The sequence below is a fragment of the Exophiala xenobiotica genome, assembly GCF_000835505.1.
Source record: "Exophiala xenobiotica strain CBS 118157 unplaced genomic scaffold supercont1.1, whole genome shotgun sequence".
NCBI classification, from domain to species: domain Eukaryota; kingdom Fungi; phylum Ascomycota; class Eurotiomycetes; order Chaetothyriales; family Herpotrichiellaceae; genus Exophiala; species Exophiala xenobiotica.
In genome coordinates, this window is record NW_013562494.1 from 1,676,911 (window position 1) to 1,696,964 (window position 20,054).

At 51.0% G+C, this 20,054-nt stretch overlaps 9 protein-coding genes across 9 annotated transcripts; 3 read left to right on the top strand and 6 right to left on the bottom strand.

The window, feature by feature from the left end:
- Positions 1–3: 3 nt before the first annotated feature.
- PV05_00657 (uncharacterized protein) lies at positions 4–2,218 on the bottom strand. The gene has a single exon (XM_013465572.1). The coding sequence runs from the start codon at positions 1,861–1,863 to the stop codon at positions 838–840; it is 1,026 nt and encodes a 341-aa protein (XP_013321026.1). The 5' UTR covers positions 1,864–2,218; the 3' UTR covers positions 4–837.
- Positions 2,219–3,272: 1,054 nt separating this feature from the next.
- On the bottom strand, positions 3,273–4,851 carry PV05_00658 (uncharacterized protein). Its single transcript, XM_013465573.1, has 2 exons — positions 4,354–4,851; positions 3,273–4,292 (listed from the first exon to the last, which is right to left on the bottom strand). The coding sequence occupies exons 1-2, from the start codon at positions 4,483–4,485 to the stop codon at positions 3,693–3,695; spliced, it is 732 nt and encodes a 243-aa protein (XP_013321027.1). The 5' UTR covers positions 4,486–4,851; the 3' UTR covers positions 3,273–3,692.
- An 867-nt stretch (positions 4,852–5,718) lies between these two features.
- PV05_00659 (uncharacterized protein) lies at positions 5,719–8,621 on the bottom strand. The gene has a single exon (XM_013465574.1). The coding sequence runs from the start codon at positions 8,248–8,250 to the stop codon at positions 6,118–6,120; it is 2,133 nt and encodes a 710-aa protein (XP_013321028.1). The 5' UTR covers positions 8,251–8,621; the 3' UTR covers positions 5,719–6,117.
- Positions 8,622–8,815: 194 nt separating this feature from the next.
- Positions 8,816–10,576, bottom strand: PV05_00660 (uncharacterized protein). Its single transcript, XM_013465575.1, has one exon. It carries the CDS (start codon positions 10,494–10,496, stop codon positions 8,943–8,945), a length of 1,554 nt encoding a protein of 517 aa, XP_013321029.1. The 5' UTR covers positions 10,497–10,576; the 3' UTR covers positions 8,816–8,942.
- A 186-nt stretch (positions 10,577–10,762) lies between these two features.
- Positions 10,763–12,572, top strand: PV05_00661 (uncharacterized protein). Its single transcript, XM_013465576.1, has 2 exons — positions 10,763–10,962; positions 11,012–12,572. Exons 1-2 carry the CDS (start codon positions 10,840–10,842, stop codon positions 12,452–12,454), a joined length of 1,566 nt encoding a protein of 521 aa, XP_013321030.1. The 5' UTR covers positions 10,763–10,839; the 3' UTR covers positions 12,455–12,572.
- Positions 12,573–12,684: 112 nt separating this feature from the next.
- PV05_00662 (uncharacterized protein) lies at positions 12,685–13,914 on the top strand. The gene has a single exon (XM_013465577.1). The coding sequence runs from the start codon at positions 12,804–12,806 to the stop codon at positions 13,740–13,742; it is 939 nt and encodes a 312-aa protein (XP_013321031.1). The 5' UTR covers positions 12,685–12,803; the 3' UTR covers positions 13,743–13,914.
- A 203-nt stretch (positions 13,915–14,117) lies between these two features.
- Positions 14,118–16,229, bottom strand: PV05_00663 (uncharacterized protein). The gene is made up of 2 exons (XM_013465578.1): positions 16,013–16,229; positions 14,118–15,961 (listed from the first exon to the last, which is right to left on the bottom strand). Exon 2 carries the CDS (start codon positions 15,843–15,845, stop codon positions 14,121–14,123), a length of 1,725 nt encoding a protein of 574 aa, XP_013321032.1. The 5' UTR covers positions 15,846–15,961; positions 16,013–16,229; the 3' UTR covers positions 14,118–14,120.
- A 410-nt stretch (positions 16,230–16,639) lies between these two features.
- PV05_00664 (uncharacterized protein) lies at positions 16,640–17,748 on the bottom strand (the record flags this gene model as incomplete). The annotated part of the gene is made up of 2 exons (XM_013465579.1): positions 16,640–17,628; positions 17,694–17,748. The coding sequence occupies 2 exons, from the start codon at positions 17,746–17,748 to the stop codon at positions 16,640–16,642; spliced, it is 1,044 nt and encodes a 347-aa protein (XP_013321033.1).
- Positions 17,749–18,148: 400 nt separating this feature from the next.
- Positions 18,149–19,776, top strand: PV05_00665 (uncharacterized protein; the record flags this gene model as incomplete). The annotated part of the gene is made up of 4 exons (XM_013465580.1): positions 18,149–18,538; positions 18,585–18,847; positions 18,899–19,020; positions 19,077–19,776. The coding sequence occupies exons 1-4, from the start codon at positions 18,205–18,207 to the stop codon at positions 19,774–19,776; spliced, it is 1,419 nt and encodes a 472-aa protein (XP_013321034.1). The 5' UTR covers positions 18,149–18,204.
- Between the last annotated feature and the right edge of the window lie 278 nt (positions 19,777–20,054).

Here is a 20,054-nt window from a genome sequence, read left to right on the forward strand (position 1 = left end):
AGCAGAAAATGGGAGTCATCAATTAATTCATTATATTGAGCCCTTCAAGCAGGTACATAAAGCTTTGGATTGGTATCATTCATAAACGTGCCATCGTGTGTCCTTTTGTCCTTGTGTTGTGTCCGCAGGAAAGCCAGCCTCCAGCCAGAAGAAACACCTGATCCGAACGCGACAACTCCGATGTAAAATACTGGAAAAAGCAATTGCAAATTCATGCAGAGCCAGCTCACCCTTCGCCCCCCCATCCGGTCCGCATCTCCTGCTGCTATGCGATAATCAATACTCGTACAAGATACCGCTGAGGGCAACACCAGCCACCGTGTGTATCACATGAAATCCTGATGAAAATGCCGCAGGACGATCGTCCGGACGATTGATCCGGGCATCGAAGGATTGACGTCAAAGGCGACCAATGGCGCGTCGGAAAAAGCCTGAGCCAAGCCAAGTGATTCGGCAATATTCCCCAGACACAGACTTCGCCTGGTTCGACGATACCCGCGTTGAAAGTGGCAGGTTCGAGCGCCCAGATAGTAGAGGGTGGTAAGACATGGTGTCGGCGGGTAACAAGCCACCGTCGTCATAATGTACTGTACACAATCCAGCTGTACCGGATATAGCAGCCAGGGAGAACCACATTGGGGATACTAGTGGATTCGGCAGCAGCGCCACAACTGGAGTGGGGGAGTGGCACCCCCTCCCGTCGGTTGGTAGCTTTGCGCGACGACAACTCTGCAAATGTGATTGCTGGGACCAAGACTTGTATGCTGCACATAAGAGGCCGGGATTTGTTTGGAACTGTGTCTCTTGTGCGGGGTAACTTCAGCTGAAGCGCTCGGTTCAATCGGTCTGCACGGGTGTCTGCACCTCAAAGTCTGCAGAACGGTTGAATTCTGGAAGTGGAGGATGCAGCATCTGACCCTGGTTCTGGTCGAAATAGCCATTGTTCATGACTGGCAGATCGGAGAAGTTCATGGGAGGGGCAAAGTCGACAAAGCTCGAATTCCCAAGTGCCATGTGAGAAGTGAAAAAGTCGTTGCCGAGGTTGGCGAGGTGAGATTGGATTTCCTCTGGCGCCTTGCATTCTTCACAATTCGCATGGGCGAGCAGGAGAGCATTCATTTGCTGGACCTGATCCTTCATGCGCATGACTTGGTCCTTCAGGTATGCATTCTGAATGGCCTTCTCGTGCGAGTCTCGCTGTAGTTGTTCGGTCTTTTCCTTCTTGTTCATCCGGCACTTTGCAGCTGCGACTCGGTTCTTCTCGAGTGATTGTTTTCTCTTTTGCTCTTCGGGAGAGTGTACCTTATCCGCCGCACCCGATCCCTTTTTGGTGGACTTTCGCTTCCGTCCAGGTGTAGTCGTAGCAGGTGCAGGAGCTGTTTCATCGTCTTTGGATTGTGTCTTGGACGACCGCTTCCGGCGTGCTTCTGGAGCTATGGACTTGGGAGAGAGCTTCTCTTCAAACATGGCTGAGTCTGTGCTTGCTGCCGAGTTGGATCGTGGTGGAGTCATCTGGCCATATCGTGAAACGGCAGTGCTGGAGGTTGGCAGTGTAGAGTTGATAAATTTGTTGATCTCGTAGGCGTCCAAGTTCAGCGAGGTGTCTGCAGACGGCTTGAGATCGTCTTCGCGCTGAAACTCGGGCCACTCGGGTAATGAGAGATCGTTGGGAGGACTGTAGGGTTGGTAGTTGTTGAGGGAGGAAGCCTTCATTAGAGGGGGGTCGAAACCAAAGTCATCTTCTTGGATAGGTGCGAAGGAGTTGACGGAAGGGAAGCTGTAGTCTCGAAGGGTGTATCCATCAAGGTCATTGATGCTGTCAACAGCAGACGAGGTGGCCGACAAGGTACCTAGAGCCGCCATCGTGGTGGAGCGTACTGTTTACAGTGAATTGAGAAGCGATGCAAGCACGAGCGCAGTGTTGTTGGTCCGTGGTGGGTGGACGGCGACAAGGTCTACTGTGTAGGAGAGTGTCTGGGTCGGTAGGGAGTGGTACGGTGTTGTTTTGGATGGCTTGTTTGATGGTGTGGCGGAAGGGAGGAGTGGACGGGATATCAAGGGTTGGCTGGTTTAAGAAGATTCTGGCAACGGCGGACCCGGGAAAAAAGACGAGGGAACGGCAGTGAAGTGAAGTGGAGTCGAGTGGAGGAAGGAAGAAGACGAAGAGGGCACGGTGTGGCTCGTAGGAGAGTCAGGAACATGCAGAAACACGAAGGGGACTGATGGGGATCAGGACTACAGCCTGAGATCTGAGGCAGAACAGGGCGATGGAGTTGTTTGGGCCACACGGATGGTTTGGGCGGTGATAGAGGCGATCGAACGATTGACTGGAGTGACTGGAGCAAAGTGTGGCGGAGGCTTGATCCGCCGGGAATGTTAAGTGCATTCAATGCTACGAGATACGACTGAACACTGACCCCGAGAGGTACGAGACACCCGAAGACACTGACGGCACGTTCATGCCCACGACCCCTGCAGATGAAGAAAAGACTTCCGGCGAATCTCCACGAAACACTACGGAGTAACTATGGCAGAAGGAAATAACATCCAAGACGCGGAGCACTGGAGCAGACATCAAAATCAAAAAGAAGCGCCGATTTCAGCTGAAGATGCCCCTCGACGGGCGCATGGGCACGGTATCCCCCTGCAGACTAGGCACGACTAGGCACGACTAGGCGACTCAGGGCCTAGCAGCAGATGCCTTGGAGACACTGCGAGAGAGAATCGCATTGAACAGTACGGAGCTCATAGGTGAATGGTAGGTGAACGGTACTTCTCTCGCTAGTACATTTTCTATGATAGCGCCATGTCACTGCCCACTCGCAAATGCGGTATTCTTCCCAGGCATCGACACTCACTACCCGCATCGGCCGTTGCTCTCTTGTCGATCCCTCCAGTCATCGGCGATCTCTCTTTTAGGCCCATCACTCCCCCTACAAATCCCCCAGTTCTGGTCATGGGAATTCGAAAAGTGCCATGTGCCGTCTTCACTACTGCTACCCCTGTAAGCCACTTCGGCTTGTGCTCTCCGTCGAATAAACTGTTGATGGCAATGGTGAGGCGACTTCATCGCTCGATCTGCCGTCATATTCTCGCCAACAAACAGTGGCCCTGATGGCTAAGGCATGCCTGCTTTTCCGCATACCTTGGTGTGTGGTGGCTTGGTATCTTCCGCACGGCCCCTGAGAAAAATAATGTCAACCTTTCGAAGAACCTTAGAACATCCTTGACCCTGCGGCTCAATAATGATCATCAGGAATGCCCGCGGAGAAGCGGTGATCGCAAACAAAGTCAATTACATTGTATAGAACTTTTTCTCTATAGCACTGTGAGCCCTCGAGATATTTGATTGCCCAGGCTGAGTCAGTCCGGAACTATTCACACTTCACATGTAGAGAAGCCCTCTGGCTGACAATAAACAAATCTACTTAGATGGCTGACCTCCATGCTATGTCATGCCTATGTCATTGTGCATCGAGTTCCACCAGGTTCCCATCTCCGCCAACCCTCAACGGTCCGTCTGCCACAACTGGTGTGCCACTTCCCCTGCGGACCTGATATCCGAACGCAAACAACTCCACTGGGCACACGCGTAACTAATCTCCTGGATGCTACTCGTACCACCGATTTTGCCAGTATAACTACGATCCACGGTTCTTGTCTTGCCCACCACCAGGAACAAGAGATCCGCTCTAGAGTAGCATGATCGTCAAGCCCACCAGACCGGCACCCACAGCGGCACATGCCAGCAGACGGGAATCCCCTCTGTTGGCACCGTTGTTGCTGTCGCTCGAGGGCGTTGCACTTCCGGTGCTGCTGGTACCACTTGAGCCGCTAGTCGCAGACGACGAATCTGCAGTTTGTGTGGCACTCGATCCCGTCGCCGAAGCAGTGGATGCACTTCCGCTAGCTCCTGATGCAGCAGTGGTCAACAAAGTGGTGTCATCTCCAAGCGAATCGGTCAGTGTGACGGGAATGTAAGCCATATCCGACGATGCTAGCGCGGTCGTGGTCGCAGTCGTGGTGATGGCGGTGTCGAATGACGCATCCGAGGCTGTCAAGGATGAAATATCTGTCGCGAGCAGCCCGGCCGGTCCAACAAATGTTTCTGCACACATGGCCGCCGTGGTTCCTGTCATCTTGCAGTCCAACACCACCGATGTCGACTCAAAGGATTCTTCAGCGTGGAACGTAGACGGCCCAACGGTCACGGTAATAGGACCTGCGAAACCGCAATCGACCGAGTCGGCGTCCGTCGGGCATGCGATCGCCATCGTGGTCTTCGAGGAATCCTGTTTGCAACACTTGGTTTAGAAACCGTCCAATCTGGTGAAGGCGCGTCACATAACATACCGACTTGATAATCGAGCCCAACAGCGTCTGTGAGTCGGCGCCAGGCAAGAAGACATTGACAACAGACGATGATTGCGCTGCAACGACGCCGGCCAGCGCCAGCGCGAGTCCGGTCTTCTTCATGACTGCCATTATTGACTGCTCTTTTCGCTGGAGCTGAAATATTAATGATACTGGCGGGATCAGAAGATGAAATGAACAATGCAGACACTCAGCAACGAGAAAAGAAGGAAATGCAATACAAGCAGCCGAGAGGCAAAGCCTCCCATAGCCGCCGAGGGCGCTTTTCCATGCTTCAGCAGCTCGTTTGGACTTAGACCTGGTGTCGGTGGTATCCAATCTCACCCCTTTTTCGTTTCCATCAAGTAGCTTGGCGCCATTCGAGGGTTGCCCCGTTGTTTGAGACCAGGCTGGAATGCGGCCTCAACCCCAAACAGTGGAGAGACATGACATCCTAAATACTTCGTCCTTAGGGAGGAGAACGTGCGACGTGTTATTTGTTCCAAGTTCTGGAGATCTCAGACTTCGATATAAAACCCTAAGTTCCATGATGCTGCCTACGCCCAGTGTGAGTTCAGCAACATTGGTCGGCCGCAGGTCTCACAGGCGGCCGACAACGTGTGATTCCTGCAAAGAGGCCCTGAATTTCCAGGTACGGAACCGACGTCAAGGCGAGGATTGTCAGCGACCGACAGGTGTCAGTCGAAATCAGCTGTTTTCGCCGCCGTTGAACTCGGTCCTGCAGTAATCTTGAAGAAAACGCGGAGATTGGCGGGACCATCCAAAAGCAGGCCAAAAGTATCACGAAGCGAAGCTTTACCCTCGCATGGAGTTAGTATACGATGTACGGAGAAGTGCACCAAATGTAGTTGCCGCGCTAAAGTTGAATGACGAGGACGTCAAAAGACCATTTATTTTCTTTTCCGTCGCTCCGGACAACTGTCCCCGGAGATATCGGAGCTCGTAGCTTTACCCTTAATACTCGTCTAGTCCTTATCTCTAAGCTACCTAAAGTAAATTATCTTTAGTTAAGACTTTAGTTAAAGTATAACTATTCTCGAAGATATCGAAGCTTATTACTTTATCTCTAATACTCGCTTAATCTCTTCCTTAAGCTACCTAAAGTAAATTATCTTTAGTTAAGACTTTAGTTAAAACTTTAGTTAAGGCCGCCTAGAACAAGAGAAAATCAACTGTCAGGTTGTAATCCTTCGTCATTCAACTTTAGCGCGGCAACTACATTTGGTGCACGTCTCCGTACTACGATATACTATGTACTGTACTACAGTTAGCCGCGGATCTGTTGCTGGAACGACCGCTCGTCGAGATTCAGGCACAAGGTTTCTGTGACACCTGAAGGCCAGGCGAGATTATTATTGATTAATCCCGAAAATCGTGTTCTCGCGATAGGTGTGAATGGTGCCAAAGAATAAGGGTCACGTGCTTCATGTGCGGGAGTGGCCACGTGACAGTACATAGTTACCTCGTGCCCCTCTCACCCTCTCAGCAACCCCGGCGCATATTCGATCTCAAACGGACGATCGACTGTTGGCAGAAGTCTATGTCTTCGTTGAGGATCTGCAGCTTTCATTGTCGAGTCGTCGCAATCAAATGATTTGCAAGATCCTACCAGTACGAGATAGTGTTCCGCATGTATTTGTTGGGATAGCTGCTGAGCACAGACAACTGGCACCGTACATGTGACCATGATCGTCTATACCCGTTAGGAGAACCTCACATCCAACTTCTCTCGCTATTTCTCGTCTATTGTGACTTTGCGTCCGTGTCCAAGCTCCTCACCTGTTGTAGATCAAAGCCGAATCCAGCATGGACACCTGGACCGTTACTATCATCAGCTGTTCGAAGTTTACAATTCGCCAGTATCTTCTCGACCCATTCTTTCACCTCTGTGCAACTCCATCTCTGTCGTGGGTCTCGGTGAATCATACCCAAGATGCATTGACGCACTAAATCTCCAGTTCCTGGCTCGTGCCCTTCCTTGTTGATCTTCTCTGTTAGGCCCGTAGGTAGTCTCCCTTTCTGGAGGTCTCCAAGGACAACCAAGCGCTCAGCTTTGGTCGTGCAATACCAGAGCATCTCCACCAACACCACTCCCAGTGCGAAGACATCGAGCTTCTCGTTGATGGTCGAACTCGACTTCCATGTCTCCTTCGGATCAGTCCAGCGAGGCGGCCGATAGTATTCTGTTCCCACCGCTTTATTGGATTGGCTGTCAATAGATTGCTCGTCCATCTCACCATTTCTGGCCAACTCAGCAACGAGCCCGAAGTCACCAATACGCGGGTTCACAAAGTAGGAATCAGAATGAGGACATCCGACGCAATTTCCGACGTCGTAGTAGCCCTGTGAGACAAGTCCGACTGCGGTCATTTCCAGGTTCGATACGAAGATGTTGCTCGGTTTGATATCGCGGTGGACTAGACCCTTGTCGTGAATGTACTGCAAGCCACACAAGATGCCGAGCAGGATTCGTAAGGCGGGTACGAGATGGAAGCAATGTCTCCGAAGAGGATTGCTTGGAGCGCTTCTGGCATTCTCGGGTGGTGGTGCCAGATATTGCGCCAACGTCATTGGATATACCGACATCTGGACATGGAGAACATAGACCGAATCATCCATGACTGCCTCTTGCTGCGCGTTTGGCCGTCCATGTCCATCTGTGAAAATCTCGGAAGGTCGAGCTGAACTAGGTTCGGGGTCGACATCTCTCATCGACCATAGTGGTTCGCTGTTCTCCTTGAGGTCATGCGCACGGACTTGGGAGACGCTATCTGAACCAAAGACAATGCCATCGCTTTGATTTGATGATAACGGTCGTGGGAGAGCTTTTCGAGGATGACCCTTTGAGGAGTTCTTTCCACTGGTAATAAGGCGTCGGTTATCACTTGTCGTACTTGGCCGTTTCCCTTGTTGGAGGAGAGGTTCTTCAATCCATGTAGCATGATACCGAACGACGTTATTGTGCTCAAGCTGGGCCAGAGCCTGGACTTCTCGCAGTACATGCTCCAATTCTTGATGGCCCGATTCTTTGTACCGCTGCGACAAACGTGGACTGAGAGGGATCTTCTTGACCGCATATTCCTTTTTATCAAAAATATTGAATGTATGGTATACTCTGCCAAATCCCCCCTTTCCGAGTAAGCTGATCTGTCGAAAGCTCGATTCATAATGGCTACGGCGACTAGACGTTGTGGACGACACCAAATCCGCATATGGAGACGACAGAGAATTCTGAGTCTGATATAACGAAAGGTTTGCGATAGGTTGTTCGAGTAATTTGCCGAACATGGCTGATTGCTGGTTGCTGATTCGAGCAAGGCCGAGCTGTCCTTCAGGGGCAGGCAGGAATGATGTTGGTTGATCAGGCGCGATATGGGCTTTCTTCAGGCCACTGAGTGCAATGCTTTCGAGTCCGGCTAAGTAAGTTGCCCGAGTCTGCTTATCCCCATGGCTGTCTTTGGACAACATTGGTGGCAGTACACCTGTATGAGCAAGCGACTGCCTCACTTCGTCATAGAGCTTCAGAGCCAGAGGTTGGATTTCGGGCGACGACCTGTTGTAATCGAAGTCAGGTTGTGCTTCCTTCAATATTTCGCATGCTCGGTTCCTGGCAAAGTCCTCCAGAAGGGCATTAAGTAAATTCGTCCGGTGATGGTCCACAGCTGCAAAACGACCTAGCGAAGCATCAGGACCATCTCCCAATGATATGCTTCCGTGGCTTGAGATCGATTCGGTGGTGCCCAAGTCACCTGTCTCATCGTTATCATTTTCGACTTGTTGCCTGCCTTGCTCTATGTCTTCCGAAGCTTCATCTTCTGTATCGGAGCTGGAGCTGGAGCTTCCATCACCTGGCCTACGAAAGAAGGCGGAACTCATCCCTTCTCGCACAGAGAAGGTTCTGCTACCTGACTCAATGAGGCCTTCCACAAGGCCACAATCATCGCCAGAAGCAAACCACGTCTGTCAAGTATTGCTCGTCCAGGAAATTGATGTTTTTTGGCCGTGACCGATATCAGACTTAAGGCTTGTTGCGTTTCTTCATCCAAGACTGCACATTGATCACCTCGCCTATCCAACCATATCTTGGCGTTACTTGCCACAACGTTCGATGTCTTTCGGCCCCTCTAATTGACTGTGAAAGGGCGCGCATCAACATGTGCACATTGTCGACACCAGAACGACCGAGGTGATCAAAGGAAGGGCGTGGAGTGTAGGCAGTAGGCAGATCAATACACACTTTGAACGAGGCACTCAGCAGGTTGAGAAACCATGGGACTCTTTTCTCGCGTTCTCCTAAGAAATGAATCGAGGCTCAAATAAGTAAGATGACATCATAGGCCATGGGGTTATTGAAGCAGCGACAAAAATGCATCCTTCTTACTGTCGTCTACTGTGTACACATTACTTGCAGCAACAACGACGAAGAATGAGTATTTTGGGGGTTGACATTCATCAGATTCGGTGGCTAATAACCAACAGACTCGGACTTTCAACCCCAAGTCATCCATTCTGCCCATGAACAAAGCCTATGTAAGCCCAAACGCCTGGAGCACAGCCATGGCATGCCATCATTCATCATCATGGACATTCAAGTCTTCAAAATCATCCAGTAACTCGTCCACGTTGATCTTCGGTACTTCGTCCTCACTGTCCTCTCCTGTGGCCACGCTCATCATGTCCGCGTCCTTGTTCTTCTGCTGCTTCGCTTTGTAGAGAGCCAATGTCTGTCGAAGTTCGGCATCTTCCTCTACATCACGCAAGAACATTTCGTAGTCTGCATCCATCCTCTCCTGGTCCGCCTTCTTGGGTAGAAGTTCGCCCTCATCTTTCTCCATCCGCTTGAGTCTCCAGCTCCTGGACTTGGGTTTCTTCTTCCGTGCGTAGAACTTCTTGACCAGCATAACGTCGGGGATTGTCGAAGCATATGTGTTGCTCTGCTCCAGCTCTTCGAACTGTGGGTTGTTGAAATTTGTTCCAGACAGACTGTAGCCCATTACTGAGTCTCCGGCATGTAAAACCCCGCCCAAATGTGTTCTGCAATAGTAAGTCTTGTCGTTAACACCCAGATCTGAAGCTCGCGCTACCGTGGCCTCTGCCAAGAAAAATCGACCGTTTTGCGTTCCCAAGGGTTCGATATCGAGTACAACGAACTCGACTAGTTCCTGCACATCGGCCAGGTTTTTAAAAGGGCTTCTCCAGTAGGTATTTGTGGGAAGATCCGCTGTCTGCAGGGTGGTAGGATCTATCAGATTCACTGATGTACCTACTCTGTAGCAAAGTGCTAGTGGAGCGATGTTGCCGATCGATTTTGCCAGCTTGATTGGAAGCGCCACCAGATCGTCTTTACATATCGGGAGTAGTTCACAGGAGTATGTAAACTTGTAGGATTTGGTGGAAGTATGGATGTCCATCGAAATCAGCTCTTGAGATTTCTTCACCTTGGTTGGTGTGACTGATGTGAGAAAATCGACAAACTTCTCGGCATGATTTCGTTGTGCAAAGTAGAAATCTAGGCCGTCTTTGGCTTCTTTGATGTTAATGGTGTCCTTGTGTGCTTGGTGTCTCAGGATTAATTGTTCGAGGTACAAAAATGTTCGCTTGTGAGGCACTTTCTGTCTGACTTGTACTGAAGCCCGCCATGTATTCGGTGTGTAGGATTTTTGGCATTCTGGACATTGCTGGTAGGCGACCACGTATTCGACCTCAAAAGTCTGTTGGATGATAGTCCCCTCGTATGCTTCTTGTTGGACGGTGATTTTAACCTTTACTCTTCTTGAATGAGGTTCCGTCCAGATGAAATTTGCATCGATGATTCGGACTTTGTTGAGACCGCGTAATTTGCGAAGACACAGAGCAAGCAGCTCTCTGCTTTCAGGTGCTGCTGTCACCCATTGCGAGGGAGGACTTAGCCATCGCTCGCAATCACGGCAGGTATGCAGCACCCCTTCTCTCTGAATCCCTTCTGACACATCAACGGAGAGTTTGATACAGTCATAGCATAATGCGCCCGCTGATGCTGTGCCGTCTATTGGTGCACCACAATTGCAGCAGAGGATTGTCGCCGCCGTCTGTGGCTGGTGGATGGACGGTAGCGACACTGGGGCGTCTAAGTCCATCGACATCTTGAGAGTTTGGAAAACCGATCAGGTACAATTGAGAGACGTAGAGAAGTAAGAGGCCAGGAAGGCCACCAGGAACAATATATTGTTTGTTTGGTAAAAGAAATCGAACCTGTGAGAAAGACGGGTGAAGATTATTCAGATTTCGCCTCCCAAGATCCGCTAAGCAAGGTTTTCCAGCCTTGCACGTGATGCGTAAGGCTGCGGACATTTCTCGTCTCCAAAGCCCAAGCGCAGGGCCTCGGCGGCGGACGACAACTTTCCGAGGTGATGTTTCTCCGCAGCCATCGGTTCAAGAAATTCAACACGGCGCCATACATGCATTGGCGATCCTGACTACCTCGTCATGAAGGCCTGCTGTGCTAGGTACGCTGCATCACTTGTAGCTCCAAGCACTGCCGCCAGAACAGCAAATCTCTTTTCCAGACCTCGAGCTCCAATCGTCTTCCAAGTTTTGGGCCGGCGCCCAGTCCGTTGTATCTTGTCCACGTATCTAGAAGCGAGCTGACGATGTCCAGATGTCTTCCTCTCCGATTCGGTATGCCGAGATGCCAAAGGAACTACCGGGAGACGACCCTGATGATGTTCTTTTCAACTCTCTATACGGCGTCCGAACGATCGAGTTGAATCGACCGAAGAAGCTCAATTCTCTCAATGGCTCGATGGTCCGGAAGATCATGCCACGTTTACGAGAGTGGGAAAAATCACAGATGGCAAACGTGATCATGATCACTGGAGCTGGGCCTAAGGCATTCTGCGCAGGTGGTGATGTTGCGGAACTTGCACAGCAGAACAAAGACGGGCCGGAGGGCCAGAAAAAGTCGGCAGATTATTTCGCCCTCGAATACCAGCTCGATCACATGATTGCAACCTACAGCAAGCCATATGTCGCTGTCCTGGACGGAATTACCATGGGAGGTGGAGTTGGCTTGTCAGTACATGCCCCTTTCCGAATCGCAACAGAGAAGACCGTGTTCGCTATGCCCGAGACCACCATTGGCTTTTTCCCTGACGTTGGCGGGAGCTTCTTCCTCTCACGGTTAGACGGAGAAATTGGCACATATCTTGCATTGACTTCAGAAAGACTGCATGGAGTTCAAGCTTTCTATGCTGGAGTTGCAACGCACTATGTGGACAGTTCTGTGCTGCCTCAATTGACCACTAGGCTGGCGGAACTGGTGTTCAAAGACTATGCCACTTTGACCGAGCGACTCCAACTCATCAACTCAACCATTGCCGAGTTCACCAACAATCTGCCCTCCCCCGACGCATACGAAGCCTCCAAACACGGAAACTTGAGCGGCAAACTGCGTGAAGCTATTGATCGAACGTTCAAGTACGACACGGTTGAAGATATCCTCAGTGCCCTTCGCAAGGAGAGTGAGTCTGGGGACGAGTATCTCTCAGAATGGGCCAGACAAACTGCAAAGACCATCGCGTTGAGGTCTCCGACCAGTCTGAGAGTCACTCTGCGAGAGCTGAGAGAGGGCGCGAACTGGAACATCAGTGAAGCATTTATTCGTGAGCACCGAATGGCAGCCAAGTTCATGGAACATCCGGATTTTGTTGAAGGTGTTTCGGCTCGTCTCATTAATAAGCCTCCCACAAAACCCGAATGGAAGCCGGCCAATTTGACAGAAGTAAGCAATGAGGATGTGGACGAGTTTTTCAAGATGCCTCCTGGCTTCGAAGCCATGACTCTCCTGGAGCCCCACGAGGGTGCCTTGGATCAGCAATTCACAGATTATCCTCATGCGGTGTTTGCCCTCCCCAGAGAATCAGACATTGAAAAGGTGGTTAGAAGTTACGGTCGGCAAGGGGCGAAGGCGGTCATAAACGAGGTCGCAAAGAAATGGAACCACAAGGCAGGTGTTAGGGAGAAGGTCCAGGAAGTCATTGCACGCAAGACCAGGACTGATGGCGGAGGGATATCGTGGAAGGGTCAAACACCTAATTTATAGACGGTGTGATGCACTGTCCTAGGTCCTTTTCATGCCGATTGTAGCACTAGATCGTTCCTATTTGAGAGATAACATATTGCTGAATAGCAGGCAACAACCCCCAAACTGTCAGACTGGTGTGATCGTGGTTGTATGCCTTTCGTGCTCTTCTAGATTCGGCGCATCAACTTCTCCAAAACAAAACCGCAAAACCAACCAGAAATTTTCTCCGCACTCATCTTTACGTGTCTGGGAGTGCATGTTCCATGTATGCATGACCGCTCTCGATTCCAATTACATGCACATCCAACTCATCCACGTCTCTCGCTAGCCTTAGTCTCTGTTGGAACAGCACCTCCGAGAAGGAAAAATGTCTGTGACCAAGAGAAGTACCTATCTTGACCGCGGTCTGTCGGACGAGTCAGACAACGACGCAGGATACGATTCCGAGGCGGCAGAAATCTCCAAGGCTAGCAGAGCAACGAAGAGGCGTAGAATAGACCACGACCACACAGATGATGAAGCAGATGAGACGGAACAGCAGCGACCCTCGACGTCTCCAGTCCCTCGGCGCGAAGAGCCTGAAGAAGTCCGAGTTGAGCACAGTCGACCAATATCAGACGACCGCGCATCTTCCACACAAACGGAGTCGCATAAGAAGTCGAAGAGGAAAAATGAAGAGAAGAAAGAAACAGCTCCTGGTGTCATCTATCTATCCTCGCTTCCACCATACCTCAAACCCTCGGCCCTGCGCAACCTGCTCGAGCAGCGTGGCTTCGGACCTATCAAGCGGCTGTTCCTGGCCCCAGCCTCAAAACATAAATCCGCCTCCAAGAAGAATTCTCGTCAGTTGTATACTGAAGGCTGGATAGAATTCACCTCGAAGAAAACAGCCAGACGGTGTGCGGAGAGCCTGAACGCACAGCAGGTGGGCGGGAAAAAGGGGGGTTTCTACCATGACGACGTGTGGAACATGAAATATTTACGAGGCATGCAGTGGGAGGAGTTGATGGCCGGTATACGTGAAGAGAAGAGAGAGGAAGAGGGCAAGCGGGACGAAGAGAGGAGGATCATCGCTCGCGAGACCAAGAGGTTCATTGAGGGCGTGGAAGAAGGAAGGAGGAAGGAGGGCATGAAGAGGAAGAGAGAGAAAAAGAAGAATAGACATGACGATGTGGGCGATGCTGCAGATCCCGATGTCAGGAGAACGTGGAGACAGAACGAAGTCAAGGGCCAACATGAGAGGGACAAGGTCGGGGAGGAGAGGATAAGTGACGACGTGAAGCAAGTGTTGGGCAAAATATTCTGACTGGGGCGTCGGTATACTCATCAGGCGACGCCAGCGATGTCGCTTTGAAGAGAATCAGCGCCTCCGCAGAGCAACTCACCGTTGTGGGATCCCAGCGACTCTCTGGTCTCCTTTATCATCGTCCCCAGCAAAAAGCATTCGCGTAGAAAGATGTTTTTTAGGAAGCCTTGATCTGTAATTTCCACTAGGAGACAAGACCTGCCAAGTACATTTTTACTGGCAGTTGCGTCTTCCGTTCAGATATTGTTGGCCACGATCGTAGCTCACAGGGCTATTTATTGCCACGAGACAAGGAAGTCAGACGAAACCATTTGACGGCCCTTTTGTCGAGGGCACACACCTCCTTGACTAGAATGCTACATAATGTAATGCATGATATCAAGGCGTGACTAACTCAGTCAGTAGATCTGACGGCCAGCTGGGATAATCAATACCGTTAGCTCTGGCACCAACCTGGAACTTGAGATGCACTTTTCCAGAGGCAAATTTGAGCACTGGCTTGACACAGTTGATCTTACATCTCATGACGGTAGCGTCTCTGTCCTCGAAGAACTCGGGGTTGAACAGATGTGGTGTGTTGGCCTTGAGCATTTTGATCCCCTCGGGAAACAGATATTGCATGGGATGATAATGTCGGAACTTCGGTCGTCCATGTCGAGACCAGACTTTCTCCCAAACCTCCTGTGGATAAGTGCCCACGGACTGCACAAGCCAGTGCGAGTACGCGTTGATCGAACAGTCCACCACGTAGCTTCCCCCAGTCTCTGCTCGTTTGATCAGAGCCGAGATGACTCCCAAATGCCCCGCTAGGCCTGCACAGTGGTCAGAATTGGGAAAAATGGGGGTGACGGGCTCGTCTGTCCCATGCATCGCTCGACCGAATTCGAGAGAGACACCGCAGCAAGCGTCACTGATTTGCTGCCACCCACTGCGGCGAGCCCAAGGACCAACCCAACCGTAGCAGTCTAGTCTCGCAACAATCAGACCTCTGTTTCGAGATTGACACATCCCCAGGACATCCTCAACACCCAGACCGTACTTGGAAAGCACTTCAGGACGGTAGCCGTAGACAACCACGTCTGCTTCACAAATCAAGTCCTTGGCTTTTTGGACATCTTCAGACCTTCGAAGATCGAGGGAAGTGTTCCACTTTCCCCATCCCATATCAGGATGCAGGAAACCCATGTCAGGTAGATGGGGTGAAGTGATTCTCATCACGCTTGCCCCATATTCCGCCAACCCACGGGTCAGGGTGGGTGCGGCGATAATGCGACTGAAGTCGACAACCTTCAAGCCTGCCAGAGGTCGACCGGCGCTTGTTTCTGGAGAAGATGGCCACCAACAAGGCTCTTGGTTGGAATTTGGGACCTCGTGTATATTCCACAGCAGCCTGTCAGCATTGGCCTTTGCATGTTCAGTGGCCAAGTACTCCTCAACACTCCAGACCACAGTGCCCGACACCCTAAGCTTTTCGTTGCTCAGCTCATCAAGCTCGGCAGCTGTGTACTGAATGACTTTGTCCTGGTATATTCTGTAGGCGATGTCGTAATCGTCACGTCCCACTCCGATGTCGTGAGGCAAACCAAGTGCGTCCTGAAGCTTGTCAGGGTTCAAGTTCGAGTGGACATGATAGAAACGTCCGTCCTTGGTGGGATATATGTTGCCCGCGCAGCACCTGTAAGCGTTCGTTGTGTTATGGTGGATATCGCAGCTGGGAAAGAGCGAGGTCGTTGCAAAACCTTCTGTCCGTACTGCACGTTCATCCTCGGTCTTGATCGTGGTCAAGAGACAGGAAATCATAAACAGCTGGGCGTGGTCAATGTTGATCACCACTTCTTGAGGCTCGACGCCGTACTTTTGCTCCAGTAACGCGTTCATCATGATCCCCTCGGTCGCCTTGAGGGCGGCAATGCTCTCTGCGAAACGCCAATTGACGGGAATGGCTGGCGCCTGGTTGCCCTCAAACTTGATGCGTTGAGCATATTCTCTCGCTGCTTTCACTGGGAGAAGTTTCTGAATCACCGGGTTATCCAATATGCCAGCATTGAGAAGTTTGTATGAATGGTCCACCACGGAATATTCGTGTGTCAGATCCAACCCCATCTTGAGACTGACGCAGTTAGAATTCCACACCCCAAATTTGGCTCTAAGGGAAATGGATTGTTATGTAAATAGCAGGACGCTACTTCTTGATAAATCCACGCAACAATAACCATCAGCTAAATAGCAGTTACTTTGTAGCTGTGCCAGCGCAGTCAAAGGACGCTTACAGATCTTCCGACTCATTGCGGCGTTTGTTATTGCTCCGATTTAGCGTTCTGTCGTCGACTCTGCGTGCGTCTCCGCGGTGATTATGCCTCAAGTCTAGAATGCAACAAGACTTCTTCCTGGCCTTTGCCTGGGTCTGATGCAAACAACCCTATCACAGTACTACGCATAATCGCCGGTATAAAATATACCCCCGAGTGCAGATTAAACAGAAAGCTTGAGGTCATAACCTCAGGATACATTCTGTACTATGTCAGCAAGGTGCATCAGTGCTCGAACTGGGAAAGCAAAGTGGATCTGTCGCTCGAGGCGTACGTAGTATAGAGATATCAGGAATATTTCTCTGGCTGCTTTACGGACTAGAGGCCACAACAAACAGCAAGCGAACTTTGCCAGAACGAGCTGGATTTCGAACACAGCATTGCAGGGACGGCCACGTAGTGCGTAAGTACATAGACTCCATTTCCGCCGAGGTCGAAGTGCTGTCAAAGGGTTGAAAGAACGAAGGGAGCTCGAGGAAGAACCGGATATTCCAGAATCACTACTAGTATTATGGCTATTGACATGGCTGCAACTCACTTTGGCAGGATTTCTCATCCACCTACATGTCATCCTGGCTCAAAGAGATTTCAGTGCTTCACAACGATCTTGCCGCCCGCGTTGTGAGAGTCAAGCGTCTCATGAGCTTTCTGAATGTCCTTCCAATCGAAAACATAAGTCGGCTTCGCATCCCATGCTCCGTCTTCAATCTTTCGCACAATATCCTGGAGCGGAACATTGGAAAGTGGAAAGTCTGCACTTCCCAAGACCTTGCTGTGGAACAAGCTGAAATGCACGCCAGAGTCCATCTGTACCATTGGGTTGAAGTCCTTCACTGGTGCCAGTCCTCCCAACCATCCAGCCTGGAGCATCCGGCCGCCAGCACGAGTGAGACCAATTGATTCCAGCAGTACGCTGTTGCCGATCAGATTGAGTACTTTGCTGAACCTGGTTCCGGCAGGAAATTGACTCGCCAGGCCAACCTGCTCGATTTTCGCATCGGCAACGCCCATCTTCTTTAACATCTCAAATCTTCCCTCTCTTCGTGTCGTTGCTGTCACCTTGGCCCCAGCATTGACAGCCAGATTGACAGCTGCTTGACCGACGGTTGAGGTTGCCCCGCCGATCAATATAGACTCGCCGGGCTGAAGGTCCAGAACTGCGAAGAGGCAGGAATAGGCGGTGGAATATACTTCAGGAATTGCAGCGAGCTCTTCCCATGGTAGCTTTGTCTCGATCTGAACCACGTTGGTGGCAGGGACACTGACAAACTCGCCGTACGAGCCCGGTCGATTCCGCCCCATCCCACCCATGACGCCAATGACCTTGGATCCAACAGAGAACTCGCCTCCTGGACAGGCTTCTACTGTTCCGACGCATTCCAGTCCGGTAATGGGATTCCATTCATCCCATTCACCCTTGCGCATGTGCATCTCAGCGTGGTTAAGCCCAAACGCTTTCACTTCGATAAGGACTTCACCATCGACAGCCTTGGCCTTGGTCACTTGTTGATGTTCTAGGACTTCCGGGCCGCCGAACCTAGGGATGACAATCGCTTCCATCGTCGTCGACATGTCTTCTATGCTGTTGTCCTTTGATGTATGGGAGTGATCCTCTGTAACGATGGCTGTTCTTTTGACTTACGAAACTTCCAATGTGTAGAAGATGTGGTTGCTCTTCCGATGGGGCTCTCTCTCATCTTCGGGGCAAGACATCGCATATTTATGCACTTTCTGCGCAAATCAAGTCGGGCGAGCATATGCAGCTGGTTTACAAAACGTTGAAGGGCGCAAGCATGGCCGACCACGTCATTTTGTGAATGTTGAAAGATGCTGATAAACGACTTTCAAGACTAAACCGCAACAAGATACATCTGATCCCTGCACTTGCATATCCGTCCGAGCCCGACCGCCTCGACGCCCTACGAGACTGTTGCCGCTTTTCGTCTGCCTTATGCAGCGTGTCATGCGCAAGTTGTCGGTACCCTGCTCTAGCCATGAACAGCTGCTTCGACTGCTATGGTCGGGTCCCACTGGTCCTTGTACTCATTGGCTCTGGAGAGCTACTTGGCCTGCTAAAGGCCTCTCAGGCGTAGAGGCTTACAGCTCGAGATTTTGCGCATAGTGCAGCTTGCTCAAGCACCTTCGGGAACAAGATGTCGAACCAGGTTTCAACCAGTCGAGGATCATCTGAGCAGCGTTTCACTTTCATTGTCCAATCGAGCCATACAGGGCAAGTCGATGCAGAAACACGAAGACAAGTTCACAGCCATGCCCAGGCGAACTATCGTCGCCGAATCTCGAATCGCCGAGGTCAAAATGTTGCGGAACTCGATGTGACCCCTTTACTTGAGAGGCCCATGCGTTTGCATACCGACAATCCCACGGTTTGTTCTGGACCGCTGACCATCCTCGATGCAAGCCGGTCGGATCCCTTTGAGGCTTTCCCCTTGCCAGGTGGTCAGCGGGCTCACCGTCTTTGGGACCATGGTAAGTCTTCCTCCAGACCTTCGCCGATTTGGGACTAACCACGTAGTGTACGACGGAACTTGTGCCAAGTTCCGTGTCTTGATTGCCATTGGTTTCATCGACCTAGTCCGTCAGAGCATTGCGCTTTCTCAAATGCTTTCTGCGTCCGCATGGCATCTGGTCCACTTCCTGCGCAGTGAAAACGATACAGGAGACGATGCGAAATACTCGTTGATTTCAACTCGAGCACTGCAGCAGCGACTGGCTGATATTGTCACTGGTACGACCGATGAAGTTATCACTGCGGTGCTAGCAGCTGCTGCGTATGCGGTACGAGAATCCAAAGCACGTTCCATGGGTCTTCCAGTCTAACGTCTGCAGAACCTGACAAAACTTCCGCATCTGTTTCAAACTCATGTGGAAGGCCTGTCACAAATAATTCGGCATAGAGGCGGAGAGAATACCTTGGATACGTGTCCTGCTCTCAGGCTGGCTATGTTTTGGTGGGAGACAGTCATCCTCCTGCCAGTTGTGCTCCAATGGAACTCACATTCTCTAGGATCGAAGTTAACGGACGGTCCCGACAAGATGCCGTCCCACTGTATCGACCACCGTATCAGCTTCTTGCCACACGTTGCCGACTCACCTTACCTGCAGCAGGTCTACCCGAGCTGTCATCTGATGAGGTTGTCGAAGACGTCGGAGGCAGCGTGCCCGTAAGGTATATATGTCAACGACTCCGGCAACTCAACGAGGTAATCGGAGAAGAGTCCTCAACAAGGGACTTCTGGCTCGATCCCTTGTTTCCAGTCTTCCAGATCCATCCGGTCCTGTACGAATGCTTGTGCTTTCCTCGAGCCTCGATATACGATGATGTCCAGCTCAGACGAAGGGAATGCTTTCGACTTGCCGCGATCCTGTACATTTGCAATCTTCGAGCCAAGTTTGACCCGGAGCCCGGGCAGGGGATGCTTTATGGGACCAAACTCCAGGCAATGCTAAGCTCACTGGAAACGTTTTCCTTGTGGCCAAGGTCGAATACTGTCCTCCTCTGGACGCTGACTGTTGCGTCCTGCTCCGCAACATTGTTCGACGACCTGCGGGAGCAGTTCGTTGCTTTGCTCGCATTCACTACCCGAGCTCTTGGGATACGGACATTTGGGGGTTTCCACGCCAGGGTTCATGGACTCACATGGTCTGATGCTGCATTCGGACCAGAATTGTATGCTTTGCGGGACCGGCTGGAGCTCGATCAGTAGATTGGAAACTATATGTTTACGTATTATTATCAGGGTCCTTTACTATCACACCATTGAAGTTATCGGCTCAAAGGGCAGATACTCAGCCAAAGGTGGTTCCTGCTTGGCCTCTGGAACATGCTTCAAGTATCCAACGCGATCCTTTGCTGTAGAATAATGCCATACATATCGACTTTGTTTTCAAGCCCCGTCTTACCACCAGCTGGGTATATCTTGGCACCTCATTGTCCTCATTGCGATGGTGACTAAGAGCGATGTCTCGGTCGCCAGAAATCTTT

Bases quoted from the DNA above. Each gene is read 5' to 3' on its own strand.
- PV05_00657 (XM_013465572.1), bottom strand. From the start codon at position 1,863: ATGGCGGCTCTAGGTACCTTGTCGGCCACCTCGTCTGCTGTTGACAGC.
- PV05_00658 (XM_013465573.1), bottom strand. From the start codon at position 4,485: ATGGCAGTCATGAAGAAGACCGGACTCGCGCTGGCGCTGGCCGGCGTC. The intron at 4,293-4,353 runs GTATGTTATGTG...TGTTGCAAACAG, and splicing joins TGGGCTCGATTATCAAGTCG to GATTCCTCGAAGACCACGAT.
- PV05_00659 (XM_013465574.1), bottom strand. From the start codon at position 8,250: ATGAGTTCCGCCTTCTTTCGTAGGCCAGGTGATGGAAGCTCCAGCTCC.
- PV05_00660 (XM_013465575.1), bottom strand. From the start codon at position 10,496: ATGTCGATGGACTTAGACGCCCCAGTGTCGCTACCGTCCATCCACCAG.
- PV05_00661 (XM_013465576.1), top strand. From the start codon at position 10,840: ATGAAGGCCTGCTGTGCTAGGTACGCTGCATCACTTGTAGCTCCAAGC. The intron at 10,963-11,011 runs GTCCGTTGTATC...GACGATGTCCAG, and splicing joins AAGTTTTGGGCCGGCGCCCA to ATGTCTTCCTCTCCGATTCG.
- PV05_00662 (XM_013465577.1), top strand. From the start codon at position 12,804: ATGTCTGTGACCAAGAGAAGTACCTATCTTGACCGCGGTCTGTCGGAC.
- PV05_00663 (XM_013465578.1), bottom strand. From the start codon at position 15,845: ATGGGGTTGGATCTGACACACGAATATTCCGTGGTGGACCATTCATAC.